We start from the raw sequence: 19,277 nt of genomic DNA, 5'->3' as shown, positions 1-19,277 counted from the left end.
ATGACTTAAACATGATTTATGTTGTCAAGGCACCCGGTCGATTTTGTGCCAAAAACAGCATGCCACCCTGTTACCAGACATTCCACACGGCCAAAAACCATAGACACCCAAACAGGCACAAAACACAAACCCACAGCCACCGAGGCCCAGAACCAAACACCCGACTGCACACATCAAATGCAAACATCAAGAACATGTTTGGTCTTTGGGATCTTCAGTCAAATGCTTGTTTTTTGTTTTAAATTCAATTTTGTTTATTTTCTATTTTTGGCTCCAGATGTTGCATCTGGAATCTATTTACACTTGTCACTGTTCAAAGTGCTGAGTGTCTCTATTTACTTCAGCGTGCCACCCGCACACTGACCAATGGTAGAGGTCAAAGGTTTAATGGGCCCAAAGGGTTGGTCAGATGCTCAGACATCTGTCAAGGGCTGCTGAGCTTTCTTTGTGTGTGTGTGTGTGTGTGTGTGTGTGTGTGTGTGTGTGTGTGTGTGTGTGTGTGTGTGTGTGTGTGTGTGTGGGTTTGTGAAGAGACTGACATCATCTCCTTAGACGGTGGGGTCACAGACTGATGAGGTCATTGACTGACCCTTGAGAGAGACAGTGTGTCAGCAAACAGTGAGAGGGGACGGTTGTGTAAGGCGAGAATATGAGAGAGAAAATGGGAAAAAGGAGAACAGAGAGTTAAAGGAATAGTTGGGAAATACTCTGTTTTGCGAGAGTGAGAGGAGAAGATCGGTAATCTAATGTCTTGTGTGTAATGTAAAGGCAAGGCAAGACAAACAATAAGGCCAAGACATGGAAAGGCATAAGATCAAGATATAAAAAACACAAGATGATATAAAAAGACACATAAAAGAGTAAAATATAAAACTTTAAAAAAAAATGTGGTGGCAAACAAACAAGTCAAGTACAGAGGAATCAAGGTGTGGTTAGCATAAAGACTGGGGAAAGCAGCAATCCTGTCTCTGTCTACACACACACACACCTCAAAGCTGACTTACACAATGCATCTTGTTTTGTTCAACCCGTACATAAAAAGAAACATGTTACAATTTACTGTTTCTTGATGAACAAGCCCAGTACCACTGTGCAGCATATTTAGCTATAGTGCTGGTTGTGATCACAGGTTAGCATGTAACTCCAACCAAAGCCAGAAATTGTCTTTTTTTATGTACTAGTAAACAAACAAGATACAGAGTGTGAATGAGACAGCTTTAGAGTTATAAGTAGGTGTAGTTTTTCCCCCCTACTTGTAGTCTTTATGCTAAGCTAGGCTAAACATGTCCTGGCTCTATTGTAGTTCCATATTTAACACACCAATGTCAATCTCCTCATCTCACTCTTGCACAGAAAGCAAATAAGGATATTTATAGACATATTGAAGTATTAAATAATAATAATAATAATAATAATAATAATAATAATAAAATAATAATAGCCTTTTGACTATTAGATATCCACCTCCTGCAGGCTGGATCTGAAGCGCTTGTAGTCGCAGCAAAAAACATGAATCAAAACTTCCATAGGAACTTCTAAAATCACTCCCGCAGCATAATATATCGTCCAGCATTGATCTACATGTTCAGTAATCTTCACTTTGCTAAAAATTGCTTATTATGCTACTGCATATGTTATTATGTTCTGCAGGAGGGATTTCTACAGTTTTTATTACACCACTGAAATGCATAATCCTTTTCAAGCATACATGAGGTAAATATTTGATATTCAAAAGATAGATTTTTGGTGGATTTTAACTGGAGGCAGGGCCTACAATAAGTGCTAAAAAAAAGTGTGTGTCCTCAAAAACCCTTTCCTGGATAAAAAAAAAAGGGAGACAAAGAGCCAAAGTCAAGAGGGAAATACAGTAAGACCAACAGATGAGTTGTATTTATACTAACCAACTCTCATGTCAAGTGTTCTGTGCTCGCTGGCAAAGTCAAAGTAACATAATCTCCTATTAGGAGATACTGAATCCCTTAACTACACACAACAAATCCCACTGACCAAACATTACTCACTTCAGGTGGAGGCTGGCACGATTGTAGCAGGCTTAACGACCAGTGAAACGGCAAACACACACACACGAAATGGACCACACACACTTAGAGGGAAGTTTCAGGATGTGAAGGCTATCCTATTGATTGCTATTCAAACCTTTTCATAGGACGACGGTATATAAGGAATGACAGTGTCTTTAAAGAAATGCTACTACAGAGACTGGAAATAATGGCTTGTGTTACTTGTGTGTCATTTTGAAATTTAGATCTTGGTCAATATACCGGCTTACGTTTCATGAAAGTTTCTTATTGAATTTATCGTCTTTTGATTATAAAAGTTATTATTCAACTGTGAAATGACCTGTCTAACAACTATTAAAGAAATAATTCTGAAAATTTCATGTAACCAAACTCTGTTTTTGATATTATTTATGGTCAGCCTTTTTTCAAGTAATGGTCATTTAATATATTTCCAGTCAGTAATTTCCTCTGTATATAGTAATTGTCATTGTTAGTGTTGGAGTCCACCATTCCTGTGCTCGCATCTAATTGCTACTCACTAGATTCACAAACACAATAAACATCCAGTGTTTGTAGTTTTACCTCACTGACATAAGCCTCACTGTTTACTCTAGCCTTGTATACAAACTTAATAGTTGTATTAAGTTACTGCTAATACAAACCCAGCATTTCTTCTGCTGCTAGTTCCCATTAAAAGCATTCAAGTGGTTGACTTTTATTACGAAGCATCAGTTGTAGACAAATCAGCCAGGACTGACTCTGATTATAGCTTTTAATAACTTAATTCCATGTTCCTTACATTAAATGTTGGTTTATATTTAGAGTTTTTAAAAACTGTTAAACCAATTATTACCATATTGGTGTAGGCCACAAACATTCAATATTGACTTCCACTAGAAAGATAAAATAAAAAAACTTAATTGAAATTAACAACATGCATCTGGTAATTGAAATGTTCAATATGCATTGTTAATGCAGTGTTTGTCGGATAATAAATGTAAATGAAGTGGTGAAGGTAAAATCCTGAACCTTCCCTTTAAAGACCATATCCCAACAGCAAAGCATCCAAAACCAAAGATAAGATTAAAGGGATTCCTTTACGCTTACATTTTATTTGGTCAATCAGATATTCACGTGGTTTCAGACAGAAATGAGGAATCTATGAGCTCCATTTCTTCTAGATACTTAACTTACGAGGAGCAAATATTTTCTATGATATAAAACTTATAGTCAAGACTTATTAGTTAATTCTGTTATCAATCTTTTTTTCAGTGTCAATCTTTTGTCAAATACCTCACTTTATATGAGATACTGAATGTGTGACACCTTATTTAAAAGTGCACAAATCAATCAAATACAGTAAAGTCATTACATTTAAGGTATCCCTTTAAACATTTTAGAGGCATTTCTTTAAAGAGCTCGACCAGCTGAGGTCAATTCAGGTCGCCTCCATCTTTAATCCATTGCAGTGAAAGCAGTCGTGCGTGGACAGCGGAGAGAGAACAAGACCAAGGCTGGCACCAAAAACCCAGAGTACCACGACACACCCATGAGTACAGACGTACACAAACAACTTGTCATCCACATGATACTGACCAGATCACTCTCATAGTAATTGTCCCAGTGGAGTTTGTGCGATTTCTTTGTCATCTGGAAGCAAGGCAGAGCGGGTTAAGAAGGCATGAAGTACACACAATAATACGCACAGTTAAAGGGGACTGAGAAAGATAACACATGCGGTTAATATGTGAGAAAACAATTACTAATCCTCACACACAGAGACAGACTCACACATCTCCAGAGCTACAATAATTGAATCCATCATGTGACGTAATCAGAGATGTGGATACAACTGGTTTAACTTTATGTTTGGGATGACATAACTGACTGTCTTACACAACGCTAACTTTTCACATCTTTTACTTAAGTAAAAGCAACAATACAACAATGTAAAAATACTGTATGTGTAACTAAAGTTGTCAAATAAAAGTACAATATTTCCCACTGAAATGTAGTGGAGAAGAAGTAACATAAAATTGAAGCACTCGAGTACAAGTACCTCAAAGTTATAATCCTTAAGATTTTCATGAAACCTTAGACACTTGACTTCTCTATGAAGTAGTTTTTATTGGTAGTGGCGGAGCACGCCATTGCCATTTCAGAGACTGTAGTATTCACAGGAAATGATGCATATATGTAATCGAGCCTCACTGTTTACAATTAAGTTACTGCTAATGCTACGCCAACCTTTCCTATTGCCGCTGCTTCATGTTAAATATGATATGATGTTTGTTATTAAGCAGCTGCTTTTACCCATCCAACAGTTGTGGAGCAGCATTATTATTCAACTGGATTAGTGTTTGTGGACACCTGGTGAAGTCAATATGTATGTCAATATTCACTTTCTTTTAGTCCTGTTTTTCGTCTCCACCAGCTCCTGATGGAAATATCTGGCTCTTTAGCTGATCCACTGTGTTCACCAGTCAGTCGCTAACTGTGTCTATCTTCTGTTTAGTGCTGAGCAGTGAGTTTTTACAGCCTCTTATCTGCCTGCTGCAGTCAAAAATGACATTACGAAAGTGGTGAGAGTGACCTACAGTAGTAAAGTATTGGGCCGGACAGTTAAACAGTGAGCTGAAACTCACTATAAAGCTTCACAAAGCCTAGCAGAGCTACAGATTCACTTAATAAGTCTCTGTAGGTTTACTTTCATACTGTCACATTGCTAGCTGCTTTAAGGATTACAACTTTAAGTACAGTACTTGAGTAAAAATGTACTTAGTTACAATCCACCACTGAGAGAGACAGACAGGCAGACAGGGACAGATGAACACACAGAGAGCAGAGAGACAAATGGATCATAATTTTGCTCCTTTGTGACACCATGTGTGTGAGGAGCGCCTGTGTGTGTGCTCAGACTAACACGTGTGCACACAAACACACGCGACCGCCGGCGCCCTCTGCACGAGAGCAAGTCAGTGCCAGATTAACTGAGTCTGGTTGTTGCCGTGGCAACAGAGCTGCATAGTAACAGGCAGCCAGCAGCAGAGGATGGAGTGGGAGTGGGGGGGTGGGTTGTTGTTGTGGGGATTAAGGGAGGAGGAGAAAAAAAAAACTGTTACTTTTTTGGGGAAGCCAAAAGAAATGAACAAAGGAGGTTTGTTTGTTGCCTCCCAAGTGTACTGCCATAGGAAGAGGGAATATGAATCCTCACACATCTGCTGCCAATGCACACAGATGTACTGCAAAAGATGCTCACATATGGGGACTTCTGGCATGTAGACAAGCATGTAAACAAACCTAACCCCACACCCACACACACACAGATGCAGGGCTAAAAAATATTGGGCTGATGCAGTCAACACTACAGAGCACTGAAAAGCAATCCAGTTATGACTAAATAAGATCCAGTGGAGAGAAAAGGAGAAATGTCTCATCATTATCTTCAGGGTCTCCATCAGTCTCTACACAGAGTCTTAGCTTTATCTTTCAGTGATAACATACTTTATAACACCACTTCAAATTTACTATGAATTCTTTGCAGCACAGTAAATCTTTCACATTGGGCCTCATGCAAAAACCACTTGTACAGACTGATTTGTTTCTATGTGGCACGTACAAATGATTTAAGAGCTCTTTCTCTTAGGTACCTAAAGTAGTCCAGACCTTTTGTACGAATCATATAGCCTAATTTTTACTGGCATATTTCAGCACAGCAATTTATATATTTCAGTAGTTTTTAGGACAGCAGCTTCAGGATTTACACGCAGGTTAATGTTTGTTGTAACGTCACATATTGTTGGCTGTACTATTCTAACATCCCCCTAGACTGTCTCTTGTTTTAGCCATGGACCACTTCAGAAAGATATTTTTTAGCATCTATATGTCAAACTGCTCGTTCTTTATTTCTGTCACAGTGCATCGTTCCTCTAATGACACATCATTGATAGCTATGTTATTAATATACTTTAAAAACTTAATACCACTACTTACTCTGCTAAACTTTTTATCTGCTGATTTCCAGCAGCAGCACATGCAGCCCCGTGGTATGAAAGCCTTCCTTTCACACTTTTTTTGTGATTGAAGCCTGCCCACAAATGGAGCGGAACAGGCAATTTCAGGGGCGTTGACTCTGCTAATGATCAAATCTCACGACCTCCTCATGAACAGATCGTATTCATCAGGCTGGAATTAGTGATTTACGACAAGTTATGGCAGTTAAGAGAGTTTGGTGAAATGTGCTTCTTGCATGAGGCCCATTCTTTGTTTCACGTTACAAATCAGATCTTTTGAATTCTTTGGCTGAATCATCTTGTTACTTGTAACACTGCCACAGTATCATTTGTGCTGATAAATGAAACACACCAACACACTGGATAATTAATGTCAAGACAACCAATTACACCACTAGTCATTTTGTCATATAACATTTGGTCTTTCTGAGGAATTGCATTCCTGTTTAATTCTGATTTTGGCACATTTTGTGGTATCTATGTCTGCAACTTGCTGTTATTGCTGCCTAGTTTGGCCAGGCCTCCAAATCTCTTTCGGTTTCAATAAAGGTTACATTGAAAAAAGACACTCTACACAGTAGCTACACAAATAGACTGTCCACATTGAAACTGAGATCTTTTTAAGAACCAGACAGCAAGTTGCAGACATCACCTAATTTTTCCCTGATTTTCTTGTCTTTCATGTCGACAGAAACAGGATTTTAATAAGTAACACAACATAACAATATAATAAATATATCATCATGGCAGCATTTATTTTGTTATTTATGTCCGCACTGAATACTGTGTGTGTGAGCGGACCTGGTTCAGGTAGTGGTATTCCTCAGGTTTGAGCAGGTGGAAGGACTTTCTCTCCTCTTCACTGGCTCCAGCCAACAGGTAGTAGAACACATGGTAGTTCCTTCAGACACACATACAAACAATATAAGTTAGAGGGTATATCTCTAAAGCACAAAAACAGTTTTCCTATATTGATTTCTGGAATCATTTTAAATTCCCTCAGAGGTAAACTGAGGACAGCGGGCTTCACATCTCCTCATTTTGCCCAACCATCGCTTAAAGGGGAGACTCCATTCAAAGAAGTGGATTACGCAAAGAGCTTTCTATCTGCAGCCTATTTAATGACCCATACCTACACCATGTAACAAAGTCACACCCTTAACCCCCTGTAGGGTCACGTTTCAAGTCAAACAAAGCAGCAGTGTAGTGCATGGGCTGGAGGTAAGGAGTTGCGCTTCTGTGACAAAGGCTGGGGCTTCGGCCAACACACTGAGATGCAATTTTATTACAGCTGGAAACGAGCTTCAGTTCTCTGCACAGGGACACTTAGTGCCTGATAGAGTCGTGGAAAGTTAAAAAGCCCAGGGAGGATATTAAAGAATTCCTATCTGTAATGGTGGATGGGTAGAAGGATGTTTTAACTGAAACTTGTGTACAGTTACAGAGGCGATACTACAATGTGAGACGTTTGTAATTAAATGTAGTAGTAGTAGTAGTCAAATATGTTGTACAGCTTTAATGTGAATAAATTTTAAACTCTTTAACCTCTATGACAAATTAAAAGACAGATAAAACTGCTGACAATGCTAAAATATGATTTCTCCCCTCTGTATTTCCATATGCTGCAAACATTTAGGTACAATCTTTTCAGATCAGATTCAGGGCAAGAGGCATTTGTTATTTAGTTAGTGAAACTAATAGCACAATATATGAACAAACTAATAGCTAAAACCTTATTTCTAATAATCTCAGACAGAACTATAGTTGCTGAATAAAGACCCTCACATACACCAAGTACCGTACCATCGAGGTCCAGAGTCATAAAGCCCGACAGCATCACTGGAAAGCTAAGTTAGTTCCTTCCTAGTAATTTTTTTTTTCCTACACCGGGGTCGTACAGAGGCAACCTGTCATGACACTGGCTTTAAGATTTAAGATAGTTTGCTGTTTATCATCAGCCTCCCTTCTCCCCCACCTCTCTGCTTCAGGTCTGAGCAGTCTGGGAGGTCTTGTCTTTAGTTTCTACTCTATCAATATGGCCGCCAGGGCCTGTCATCAGGATGAAATAGAAACCCTGGTCCAATCAGAGTTAGAGGGATTAGATGACCAGCGGACAGTTTTACATTGTTTTTTTCTTTGCTTTCTTTACAAAGCCATTATCCTGGTGGGATCAGTGATTTTGTTTTTTAGGGTCGACTGGGAGAAATAAGCAATATGAGACAGAGCCAATTGAGAAGCCAGGGTGTATGGGTTGGCTGAGAGAAGAAAAAAATATTTTAGATATGTAGGTACAGGTGGAAATTCCTGTTTGTGTGTTTATGTCACATCCTGTACGCATACTTATCCAAATTCAGAGGGACACCTGATAGTTTGCAGTGTTAACTTAGCAAAGGGCAGAGGCCTATTTCTGATGGACACCCGATATATCTTCAGCTTGCAGAGGAAATGAAAATTATTTTAGCATTGAGTTTCTTAGACAAAGAACACGTCCGTGCAGAGATATGGATTTGATATCATATCTCTCAAACAAGCGGGAACTTGGCTGTCAATGTTTCTTATTTCTGATTTAGGTGATTTATGACTGCGTCACATCACCCAGGTTCTTAAGGTTCATTTACATTTTAAACATTTAAATTTTGTAAAGAAATAGATTGGTTTAATCTGATTTTCTTTTTAAGAAATTGTTTTCCAGGACCTTTCCCAGGCATTTTCCAGGAGGGACAATAAAGGATAGCACTTGCTCACAAACAAATTCAGTCAAATATATACAGAGCTTTGCTCAGCAACTCTTCATCCATCCTGATAAAACAAGAAACAGACAGCATGTCATCCACAAACCCTGCTGTCTATCTCTGCCTCCTCTCCACTCACCTCTCATTGTGCTCCTGGTACACCAGACGTGATTTCTCCAGCAGGTACTTCTCCACATATGCTCTGAAGATGAACATACACACCGGCACAGAGAGTCAAAAGAGAAAAAGAGCCATGTAAAACAAAAGCTCTGATAACAAATGGGCTGTTATCAACATACAGGGAGGAGGGTTGGAGGAGGTGCAGACTCGTGTTAATTATAAAAGATTTAAAGAAACAGAGGACAAACAGAAGAGAACATGAAAACAATTATGAGGTAGAGTTATCTAATTGTGTTTTTCATAATTTATGAAACACAACTTATTAACCAAGAGATTAACCTCAAGATAACCTGATTAGTTCAGTTCTCACATGTGTAAATTACATACTGTGAATAGCAGCTATAAATTTACAATCAGGGTACAATGAACACTTCTTAATCATAATATTAACTGATGTATTCATACATAGATAAAATTTCATTATTAGTATTTCAGAACACAACATACAAATGATTTATTGCTCTGATTTTATGTGACCAATGTGGGATATTAATTATGTTTACTAAATCATTCAAAATTAAAGTATCAAGTAAGTATTCATAAGTGATTAAATTATACCACTCCACCAAACCGTATTTATAGACGTTTGAACCATGCACCGATTTCTGTGTGTGTCTGTGTGTTATGTGTGTCTCACCCCCTGACAGTCCCACTCTCCTGGTAGTTGACCTGGATGAACTTGCCGAAGCGGCTGGAGTTGTTGTTGTGTGCCGTCTTAGCGTTCCCAAAGGCCTGAAGAGAAAATAGAAAGAGCCACCTTCAGGTCAACATATCATGTTGACAGGTGATAACGGACAGCTTTCATTCTCTATGTACAATGACGGAGAGACAACCTGCTTTTGCCGTAGCAGAAAGATTTACGACTTATAAACAAGTTAGAGCTGATAACAGAAGCTTTTCAGGTTTACAGGGTCTTAAAAATACTTTATTCTAACTTGCAAACATTATGATGGGAACCGAACTCTGAGCAAAGTGAAAAAATGTGTTAAGAGTAGAGGGGAAAGCTACCAATCACAGTACTGTAGCAGAGGTCATGAGGCTCAGGAAGGGGCCCAGAAGAGGCACACACACACACACACACACACACACACACACACACACACACACACACACACACACACACACACACACACACACACACACACACACACACACACACACACACACACTCAAGACACGCCAACCATGAACTAAACTGCCAAATTCCTATAAAGGCAAACACACTCGGAGCTGAAAACAGACACAGTCACAACTCGTGGGAGTCTGTGGGCATTTCTGCTAACACACCCACACACACACACACCCACACACACACCTACACCTACACACAGAGGGAGTCCATCATTAGAGGCCCATCAAGGACTCATTCAGGTTCTCATTAGGAGTCTGATGGTCCCAGAGGAGCTGGTTAGTGAAAGGAGAGGAAACAAGGAGAGAAAGGGAGAGGACAGTAGATACAAAAGAAGTCAAGAGACAAAAAAGGAAACATTTAGACTTTAGACAAAGATGAAGAAGAAAGAGAAAAAGTAGCAGGAGGGGCAATGAAGGTTGCGGGGAGGGAGGAAGAGAAGATAATTCAGGACAGAGGAGATGATAAAAGGAATGAAGGAGGAGTGAGGCAACAAGGAGAAGACAAAACAAAACATGAGAAGGAAGGAAATGAGGACAGTATAGAAGGTCAGAACCAACAGATTAGCTAAAAATGAGATGATAGAAAAGTAAATCAATAAGGTAGAATAAGAATAAAAGAAGAAAGGGAAGAAGTGGGAGAGAGGATGGGGAGGAGAAAAAAGGAAGGATATGAGGAGAAATTTGAGACAGAAAACAGCAGAAGTGCTTTAGTGTGAGACATGAGAGGGGCATTGCAGTTCACAGAAGCATGGGTGAAATTTCAGGCTGATGCAATCAGGACTTTGGAGTTATGATAAATGACTAAATAAGAACCAGCAGAAAAAGGGGGAGGCAAGGAGGAGGGAGGGAGGATGGGGAAAAGACAGAGAGAAAAGTGGGCGTCAGATAATTGATTGTGGCTGCTGGGTGAATACTACAACTCTGGAATAACACGGTTAATAAAAGTAAAATCCTGCTCCTGGATCAGGCTTTGATCTCTCCAATGATTCATTCAAAAACTCCCCCAACGCCGCCAATCTGACACACATTTAACGAGCCAATCAGGACAAACTAAAGGAACAAAACAAGAAATATGACTGCAATACAGTGTTCCTTTTCTCTCTCTCAGTGCCCATCCATCCCTTGATTCCCTCACGCTTCTCTCCTTCAAATCCAACCATCTTTCTTTTCCCTTCACCAGATCCCCATTGAGGTTTTATAAATAATAGTCAGGCAGCGTGTATGGGAGTGGACTGGCAGTGAGATCTTCTTCAATTCCTTCAATCCAAAATGTAAATCGAAACTGCAATTTACATGATAATGACAGAGCTTTCATCCTCGATAATTTCTGGATATAAGAGCCCTTTTGTGGCTAAATGTTTCCAGTTTTGAGTTTTAAGGGAAAATCCACTTCCTGAAATGATTGAGTGAAATGAGCCCAGCTCTAATGGAAACTGTCAATGACAATGACAACCAAACCACTGCTAACAAAAGACACACAGAGGGAAGACATACACTGTGTATGTTTGTGTGTATAGGAGGATGTATGTGTGTACTGTTTGCTCATAATATATGCACTTCTTTTACGCATGTGTGTCATGTGTGGTAGCATGTGCAGTGCTGTGTGTAGTGTTTGTGTGTGTGTGTGAGAGAGAGAGAGAGAGAGAGAACGGGATTAATGAGCAGGACGGCAATGTCTGGATGATTTAGTGGTGAACTCTGCTTCATGGTCAACGCCTGCTGTGACCACAGCACAGGAAAACACACACTGTGAATGGGTGATTACTCTGTGTGTGTGTGTGTGTGTGTGTGTGTGTGTGTGTGTGTGTGTGTGTGTGTGTGTGTGTGTGTGTAGTATGCATACTAAACATTTAGGTACAAAGAGAGAGAATGCACGAGATAGAGAGCGGGCAAACATAAAAACAAAATTTAACAAAAAGACTATTTAATTCTGGTTACTAAATTTACAAATTTACTTCTCAGTAACACCTTGTGTTGCATGTCCTTGCTCTCTTTAGATTTCTCCTCATCTCCTGTTGCTTGCATGTCAATTTTTTTAATCAAGCCAGAAACCCCCCCTACGGCCACCATAAAATGTAAAAACAAAAAAGTCTATTAATCAATTAGAAAATGTAATTTATTATAATGTTTCCTGTTCTGATGAATGTTGAAAGGTGATGATGACAGATTGTTTACTTTGTGTACAGCTGGCTTATTTTGGTTAAAATTAGTATATAGTTGTTGGGGGGCGAGACAGGATGAAGTTCAAGGTATAACTGGAGAAAAGAAGCCTATCAAAGAACATATAATCATATACTTGAATTATTACTTTTTGCTGAATCATATTGTTTTCTTGGTGCCTAGCAGCATTATGTTCATTGACCTATCCTGGTCCCTGGTTCACGAGTTGGGAACCATTGTGGCAGAATGTGTGCTCAGTGTTGCGGTTCAATATTGTTTTCCGTCAAATTCTAAATTCATTTTTTTGTCAAAATATCTGACACCTAACATGCAGCCATAATTTTAAACACTATTTTCTACACATAAATGTATAGAAACATGTCTTGTACATATTTCTATTGCCATAAGTAACATTGTTCTGAACACAATGCTTTGACTTTGGATCTTGGTCTAAATTAATGTCAGGTATTAGAAAACATGGACAACTGTGATTTCATGTTTTCATGTTTCAGATCACGTAGCCTTGAGGAAACATCGAAGAACAAGGGATACTGACTGAGACGTTTGCCGTTCCCACAGACTTAAAAGACTGAATTGTCATTTCAAATTGAAATTTAACGTGACTCAGTACAAACTGAATTAACCTCAGCCCTCACCGTGCATAGCCTGTGGTGCCATATGGAGTCCAGAAATAACCAAGTGTGTTAAAAACAGCTCACCACATCATCCACTAACACAAATCAAAGATACAATGCTTAGCTGACCATATGTTAGATTTTATGTTGAAGCAAATGGGCTGACCCCAAGGCTTAATCCTGCTGTGACTATGTGTGTGTGTGTGTGTGTGTGTGTGTGTGTGTGTGTGTGTGTGTGTGTGTGTGTGTGTGTGTGTGTGTGTGTCCGAAGTCCAAATGTAACACTGGCTCCATACTGACAGTATGCTAATGTATGCTTATGCACCATGTTAGCCCCCGTGGGCTCTTCCACGCTGTCACATTACGTTATCCAGTTGTTTCCTCCACCGCTGCAGAAAAGCCCAGCTCCTCAGCCTCAGAGGAAGTGAGCTGTGGTGCTGCTATTTCAGAACAGGATTTAGCATGTTAAGTGTTGAGTGGAGTGGGAAGATGGGAACTAGCCTATTAATTAGCATGTCAGGACCTTCCTCAAAGCTAGGGCTAAAATCAGCTCAAATACTAATGCTAATAACTCTTTCCATCTCTTTGCCTGTTACCCCAGTACAGCTGCGGTGTTTCCCTAAATGCTATTAAAAAAAAACGTTTGGTGACCTAGATTATGAAAAACAAGGGGAGCCGTGCCAAAACCACTGCTGGGAAAAGCTTCCATTAGCTTGTTTTCTGTGTTTCATATAGTGCTGAGTGGTTAAAATTATTGATGCTGGCTGCAGCGTCCCGATGTCCAGGTGACAGCGATTGCTTGTTTCAGCAGTTTCTTTGTTTCTGCCTTTGTGGATATCCAGGTCAGAGGGAGTTGACGTCTATGTGGGGGACCAAGGTGAGGCTTCACATCTCGAGACTCGAGACTGGTCCCTGACTGACTGTTTGCAAGAAAGGCGAATGGAAACATTGACTCCAGTATGGTGTTTATTTTAAGGACTGTCATTCCAGAATATTTTCCAAGAAGTCTTGTGAACCACCATTTACCAAGAAGGTTAATCTTTGTCTCATTTTGCTGCATGTAAATTTTACGTCAATTACGCTAATTCAACATGACAAAACCAACCTAGAAATCACTGCTCAGCATTCAGCCTTCGCAGGCAGCAGTGCGCAGCAGCACAGCTACATGTTCTGTGTCAGTCAAGCTTACGCACACGCACACACACACATGTTGTATAGAGCAACCACACGCTGAAAGATTTTGTAGCAGATACAGTAAATACCATCGCTTACAATGACACATACACTCAAGCTCACACTAAGCCCATTTGCTGCTTCATTAAACAGCTATAACATGACAGGAGCAGACTGCCAAGTTATACCGCTGATACAGTTGCAGTTGCACGTGTCAAACTGGGACAGCTTCACCACTGTAAAATAGCAATATAGCAACTATAGGACACAGTTCTCTAGAATCATGACTTTAAGTGTCAGGACTTCTAAGTACAAAAACTGTGAAAGCCATTTAAAAAACTAATGAATACCAGAGTGAGAGGAAATAGCTCTTGTTTCTCAAATGAGGGAAAAATTACTCAAGAATTTTTTCAAAAAACAATCAAAGGATTTACTGCAAGTGTGTCAAAGGACTGTCTTTTCTTCCTCTTTTAATAGTTGGACTGCCTATTGCCGCTTAATTCAGAGCAGCTAATTTCAGTCCACTGGGCCATTATTAAAGCGGACATCTGCTCTTTAGTGTTTCTCTGCCCTACAAGCATATTACAGTGTGATTAAAATTTAGAGACAGTCACAAGAGGTTGTAAATTGTAAGACTGGTCAATCTCAGTAAATCTACCTTAGCTGACAAATATTTCACATAGTACACAGTACAAGTAGCAGGTTCGATGCCAGCTCTCAATACTGGACAGTCACTCCCTGCTATGAACACACTTCAGTTGGCACCATAGTAAGAAAGTATTGACCTGTAATATCCACAACAGTAGTATAGTACTGCATCATATAATTTACTGTAAGCATATCATAGTTTTTAAGTCAAAAGTAATTAGTGGGGTGCCCTGGCAGCTCATCTGTTAGAGCGTGGGCCCCATATATTAATCCATACCGCAGCGGCCCGGGTTCAATTCCCACCTGTGGCCCTTTATTGCATGTCCTCTCTCTCTCTCTCCCTCTCTCTCTCTCTCTCTCTCTCTCTCTCCCTCCCCCTCCCTCTCTCTCTCTCTCTCTCTCTCTCTCTCTCTCTCTCTCTCTCTCTCTCTCTCTCTCTCTCTCTCTCTCTCTCTCTCTCTCCCTCTCCCTCTCCCTCTCCCTCTCTCTCCCTCCCCATTAACAGCCCAAAAGCTTTAAAATAATAATAACGATGGAATAAGTAACTAGTAACTATAGGGTATAAATGTAGTGGAGTAAAAAGAACAATACTTCCCTGTGAAATATAGAGGAGTGGAAATATAACTAGCACATTACATTACAAGCGTTTCAACAATTACTGAGTTACTTTCCACCACTGGCTAAAACACAATGAGCTACACAGAATATGATTATTACAGGAGTCACACTATGCAGAAGTCTTCCTGTTTTGATTTCTATAATTACTTGTGCTCAAACAGAGTTCAGGTGAACTGAAAAAGAAAGCAACACTAAAACAATGCAGGGCTACAGAGATTTCAGTGCCACTCACATGGTAACTTTCATCACCTCTGTGTCTTCGCTATCCAGCTTTCCCTCCATACTTCGTGCTGTTTAACAGAATCTGGAGCAGCACAAATGCCACAAAAACTTTCACCATGATTTCATGCTGTGTGGATTCCCCCAGAGGGCCATCTGAGTCTGCTTTTAGTCCCAAAGGTTGTTTTTTTTAAGGCTAACACTATTTCCACATTCACAGGAGCTCAGAGATGACATCACATCGCATTCCTACGCTAGCAGGTGCAGCTCGGCTACACATGGCATGCTGGGAAAACAGAGTGTGTCCGTGCATGTGTGGTTTGGAGCAGCTTCACTGCCAGCTCTTCCTCTAGGTGTGTGGTCAGACCTGAAAACACACACTCACGCAGGAGAGCAGGTGCTTGTGAAGAGCTCTGCCCTTCATAGCAGCAAGCTGTAACATTCATAAGATGTGACAAATGACAACATTGTGTGAGAGTGTGTGTGTGTTTGCATTCGGCTCAAGAGCGCTACCTCCCTAATCTTTTTGAGACTGAGTTTGTAAACTGCTATCACATGCGTCTGGATGTTCATAAACCCATCATTAACTGGGCTAACTGGTGTTTGTCACGAGCAGCTGGGAGGTTGACTCATGTAACTGGAGGCTGCTGATGTTGGTACTATTCCTTAATCATTTAGTCAATAAAATATACACAAAAATAAAGAATGCCCATCACCAGCTCAACAAGGTGTATGTCTGTAAGTGTCACACAACAATTAACTAATTGATTAATGTACATTACCCTAAAATAAAGATACACCAGTATGTAAAACTACATTGACAGGAGTTTGACATTGTGTTGCCAATAGTCTACTAAATGTGTAATTAGTATGTGATGTAATGTGTTGTTTTATGTTCTGGTCAAAGAAAATAAAATAAATGTAAAGCATCATTATATTTTTATTAAACTACCAAACAACTACATTTGTTGTTAGGGTTTTGCGAGAACACACACACACACACACACACACACACACACAGAATCCCTTCATTAAACTCAGAGCTACTCCAAGACACAAAATACTACAATTGACCCAGACCTCTTCGACAAAATGCATAATAAGGCACCATGAGTGGGTGTATTTGTGAAATCATGGACCTTAAATAATGCGAACCAAGCTAATAAAGTCTTTCTTTGTGCGTCTGATCTTTGCAGCTTGCTTTTAACTTTCTTTACTGCACACCATCAAGCACTTCCTCATTTCCTCCAGCAGGTTATAAAAAACTATTACCTTATTTCCTGTTAAAATGTTAATTTATCAAGTACCCCATTTACAGTCTGAACATTCAGTACAGTCACTGAAACAAATACTAAATAATTTCTAATTACTATCTCCTGCTTACTACACATTGGTACTTAAACAAAAATTATTATTTACCTTAGTTTAGCATAAAGACTGGAAATGGAAACAGCTAGCCTGGCTCTGTCCAACAGTAAAAAGCTCACTAATTAACACATTATATCTCATTTGTTCAGTCTGTACAAAAACCAAAGTATAACAACAACAACATAGTTAAGCTAACCATCGACAGACATGAGAGTGGTATTGATCAAATAAAAGTATTTCACAAAATGTAAAAAATATCTTTTTAAAAACAATAAAGGAGCACATTATTCTTCTATGGACTTATTATATTATATTCTCCTATAAGCTAATATTGCAACATATTGAGTTTCTGTCTGCCTGCCAACTTTAATCAACAATTTATTGATTAAATGGTACATGTAGTGGGAGTTTATGCTGTATTATCATGAACTTTCATAGCCTTTCTTCTTTAAATTTCACTTTAATGGACAATTAAACTTATTTAAAATTATTATTATTATTAAAAATAAGGAATAAAATGTCAATACACTGCAACATAAGTCACATCTGTTACATCATTTTTTTTATCTACAGAGTCGACCCGCATTGGTTTCAGCTTTCTGAAGAACCGGCATCATCATGGCTCTCCATGTGGGTGTAGTTATTGGCTAATGGTGCTCTGCTATTAGGTGACACACTCTCAGACGGAGGTTCGTTTCATGTGGTGAGCGCGAGCAGTTAATGTCACCGCCTAATGACTAGTGCTTGACATGAAAAACCTTGCTCGCCAACTATCATCCAGTTGAGTAAAATCCCAGTATTTATTGTCCAATTCGACCACAAAAAGGTTTAAAACTGGGCAACGAGCTGATATTGGCCTGTGGATCCGCAAAAGGGTATAACAGACACGGCTGTAAAATATAAATGACTTATTCTGAATAAACAGTACATGTGGTTGTACCTGAGTGGATTCCAGTACCACTGTATTTAAAAGGTCCAGTGTGTTAACTTGGCAGACATGGATTATAATATTCATAGGTATGTTTTCATTAGTGTATAATCACCTGTATATATGAATCATTGTGTTTTTGTCACCTTTTATATCAACAGATGCAGCAGGTCACCTTCAATGGAGTCCGCCATGTTTCTACAGTAGCCCAGAACAGACAGACCACACACTGGCTAAAAGTCTGGCGCGTTTGCTCGGCCACCGCAGTTTCGCCTACACACTTTTGAAGCCCGTTTTTATTCCTAGGTCATCAAATACAGACACAAGCAGTGTTTAGTTAGTTGCAATCTGCAACTTCCCTGCAGGATGCCACTAAATCCTACACACTGACCCTTTAACATACTCTACGGTGAAGAGAAAGGTAAGTGTGTATCATAGAAGAGATTGAAATAAAATCAATTTAAGAACAAATGTAAGATAATATGCAATGATCCCAGCTCACAGTGCTCTGCATGACAAAGTAAAAAATAAACAAGTAGTCATTTGGCTACAGAGGCAATACTGGTGCTTTCCAGAGAACAACATACTGTACAAAGACAGCTCTGCATATATTTCTCTGTGTTTGAAGAACAGTGTTAACAGTCAGTAGATGTCCAGGATGTGCCTGTATGAATGTACAGTATTAGTCATCAGCAGCTCTTCATTCTTCTCTGTTGTGGCCTCGTCAGGGTCATCCTTTCAACAGGAGCCCATTACTCCATTCACACACATGCAGGACACACCTCTGCAGTACATCTTACTATATCATACACACAACAGGAAAAAGAAAGAGACAAAGTCATGTGAGAGACACAGAACAACATGGCCAGCACACACATCTGTACTTGTCAGGGCCCTTATTGACGTGGTGCATTGCTTTGCCCTTAAGCCTCACAACTAGAAATGTGCTTAACACCAAACCTTAGCCCTTCTCTACGCTGACAATCATTTTTAAAAGTTGAACTAAAATTAAAATGATTTGTTTGTTTTTTGTGTACATATTTTGTCAAGTTATTTTTTATTAAAGTTACCTGTTGTAGCCTTAATACATTTAATAAAACATAACATAATATAACATGTTTCCACTGTGTTTTCTACGTTGTTTTCCACTATTTGAGATTAATGGCACTAAAAATAAGCATTACCGACTGTTTACCTTAACAAACCAACTAATAATGGAATAAATGGAAACTCAGATTTGGATTATCCTTTTGCCAATTTTCCCAAAATTCTGTTAACATGTTTGTTACATTTGGATGGAAACCTGGCTACTCTTTCCATAAAATTCATATATCGAAAAACATCTTCTTCCTCATCTTCTATCGTCTTTTAAAAAATATAAAAATATGCACAGTATCTGTGGCATTATCATAGTTTATATTTCCTATTCTACGTTGACATTTTTGTCTTTA

The 19,277-nt window shown here is 39.3% G+C and overlaps 1 protein-coding gene across 1 annotated transcript in view; it reads right to left on the bottom strand.

Moving 5' to 3' along the window:
- Window positions 1-19,277, bottom strand: part of LOC127352960 (unconventional myosin-IXAb) — a 130,865-nt gene that overhangs the window by 58,093 nt on the left and 53,495 nt on the right. Inside the window, exons 3-6 of the mRNA XM_051381874.1 lie at window positions 9,584-9,678; window positions 8,906-8,968; window positions 6,836-6,935; window positions 3,618-3,671 (exon numbers count right to left, since the gene is read on the bottom strand). Of these exons, the coding sequence (XP_051237834.1) occupies window positions 3,618-3,671; window positions 6,836-6,935; window positions 8,906-8,968; window positions 9,584-9,678 (312 nt within the window). The remainder of the gene's footprint in view (window positions 1-3,617; window positions 3,672-6,835; window positions 6,936-8,905; window positions 8,969-9,583; window positions 9,679-19,277) is intronic.

The sequence above is a fragment of the Dicentrarchus labrax genome, unplaced genomic scaffold (assembly GCF_905237075.1).
Source record: "Dicentrarchus labrax unplaced genomic scaffold, dlabrax2021, whole genome shotgun sequence".
NCBI lineage: Eukaryota > Metazoa > Chordata > Actinopteri > Moronidae > Dicentrarchus > Dicentrarchus labrax.
Note: the sequence above shows the minus strand (reverse complement) of the source record. Positions and strands in the feature narration are given on the sequence as shown.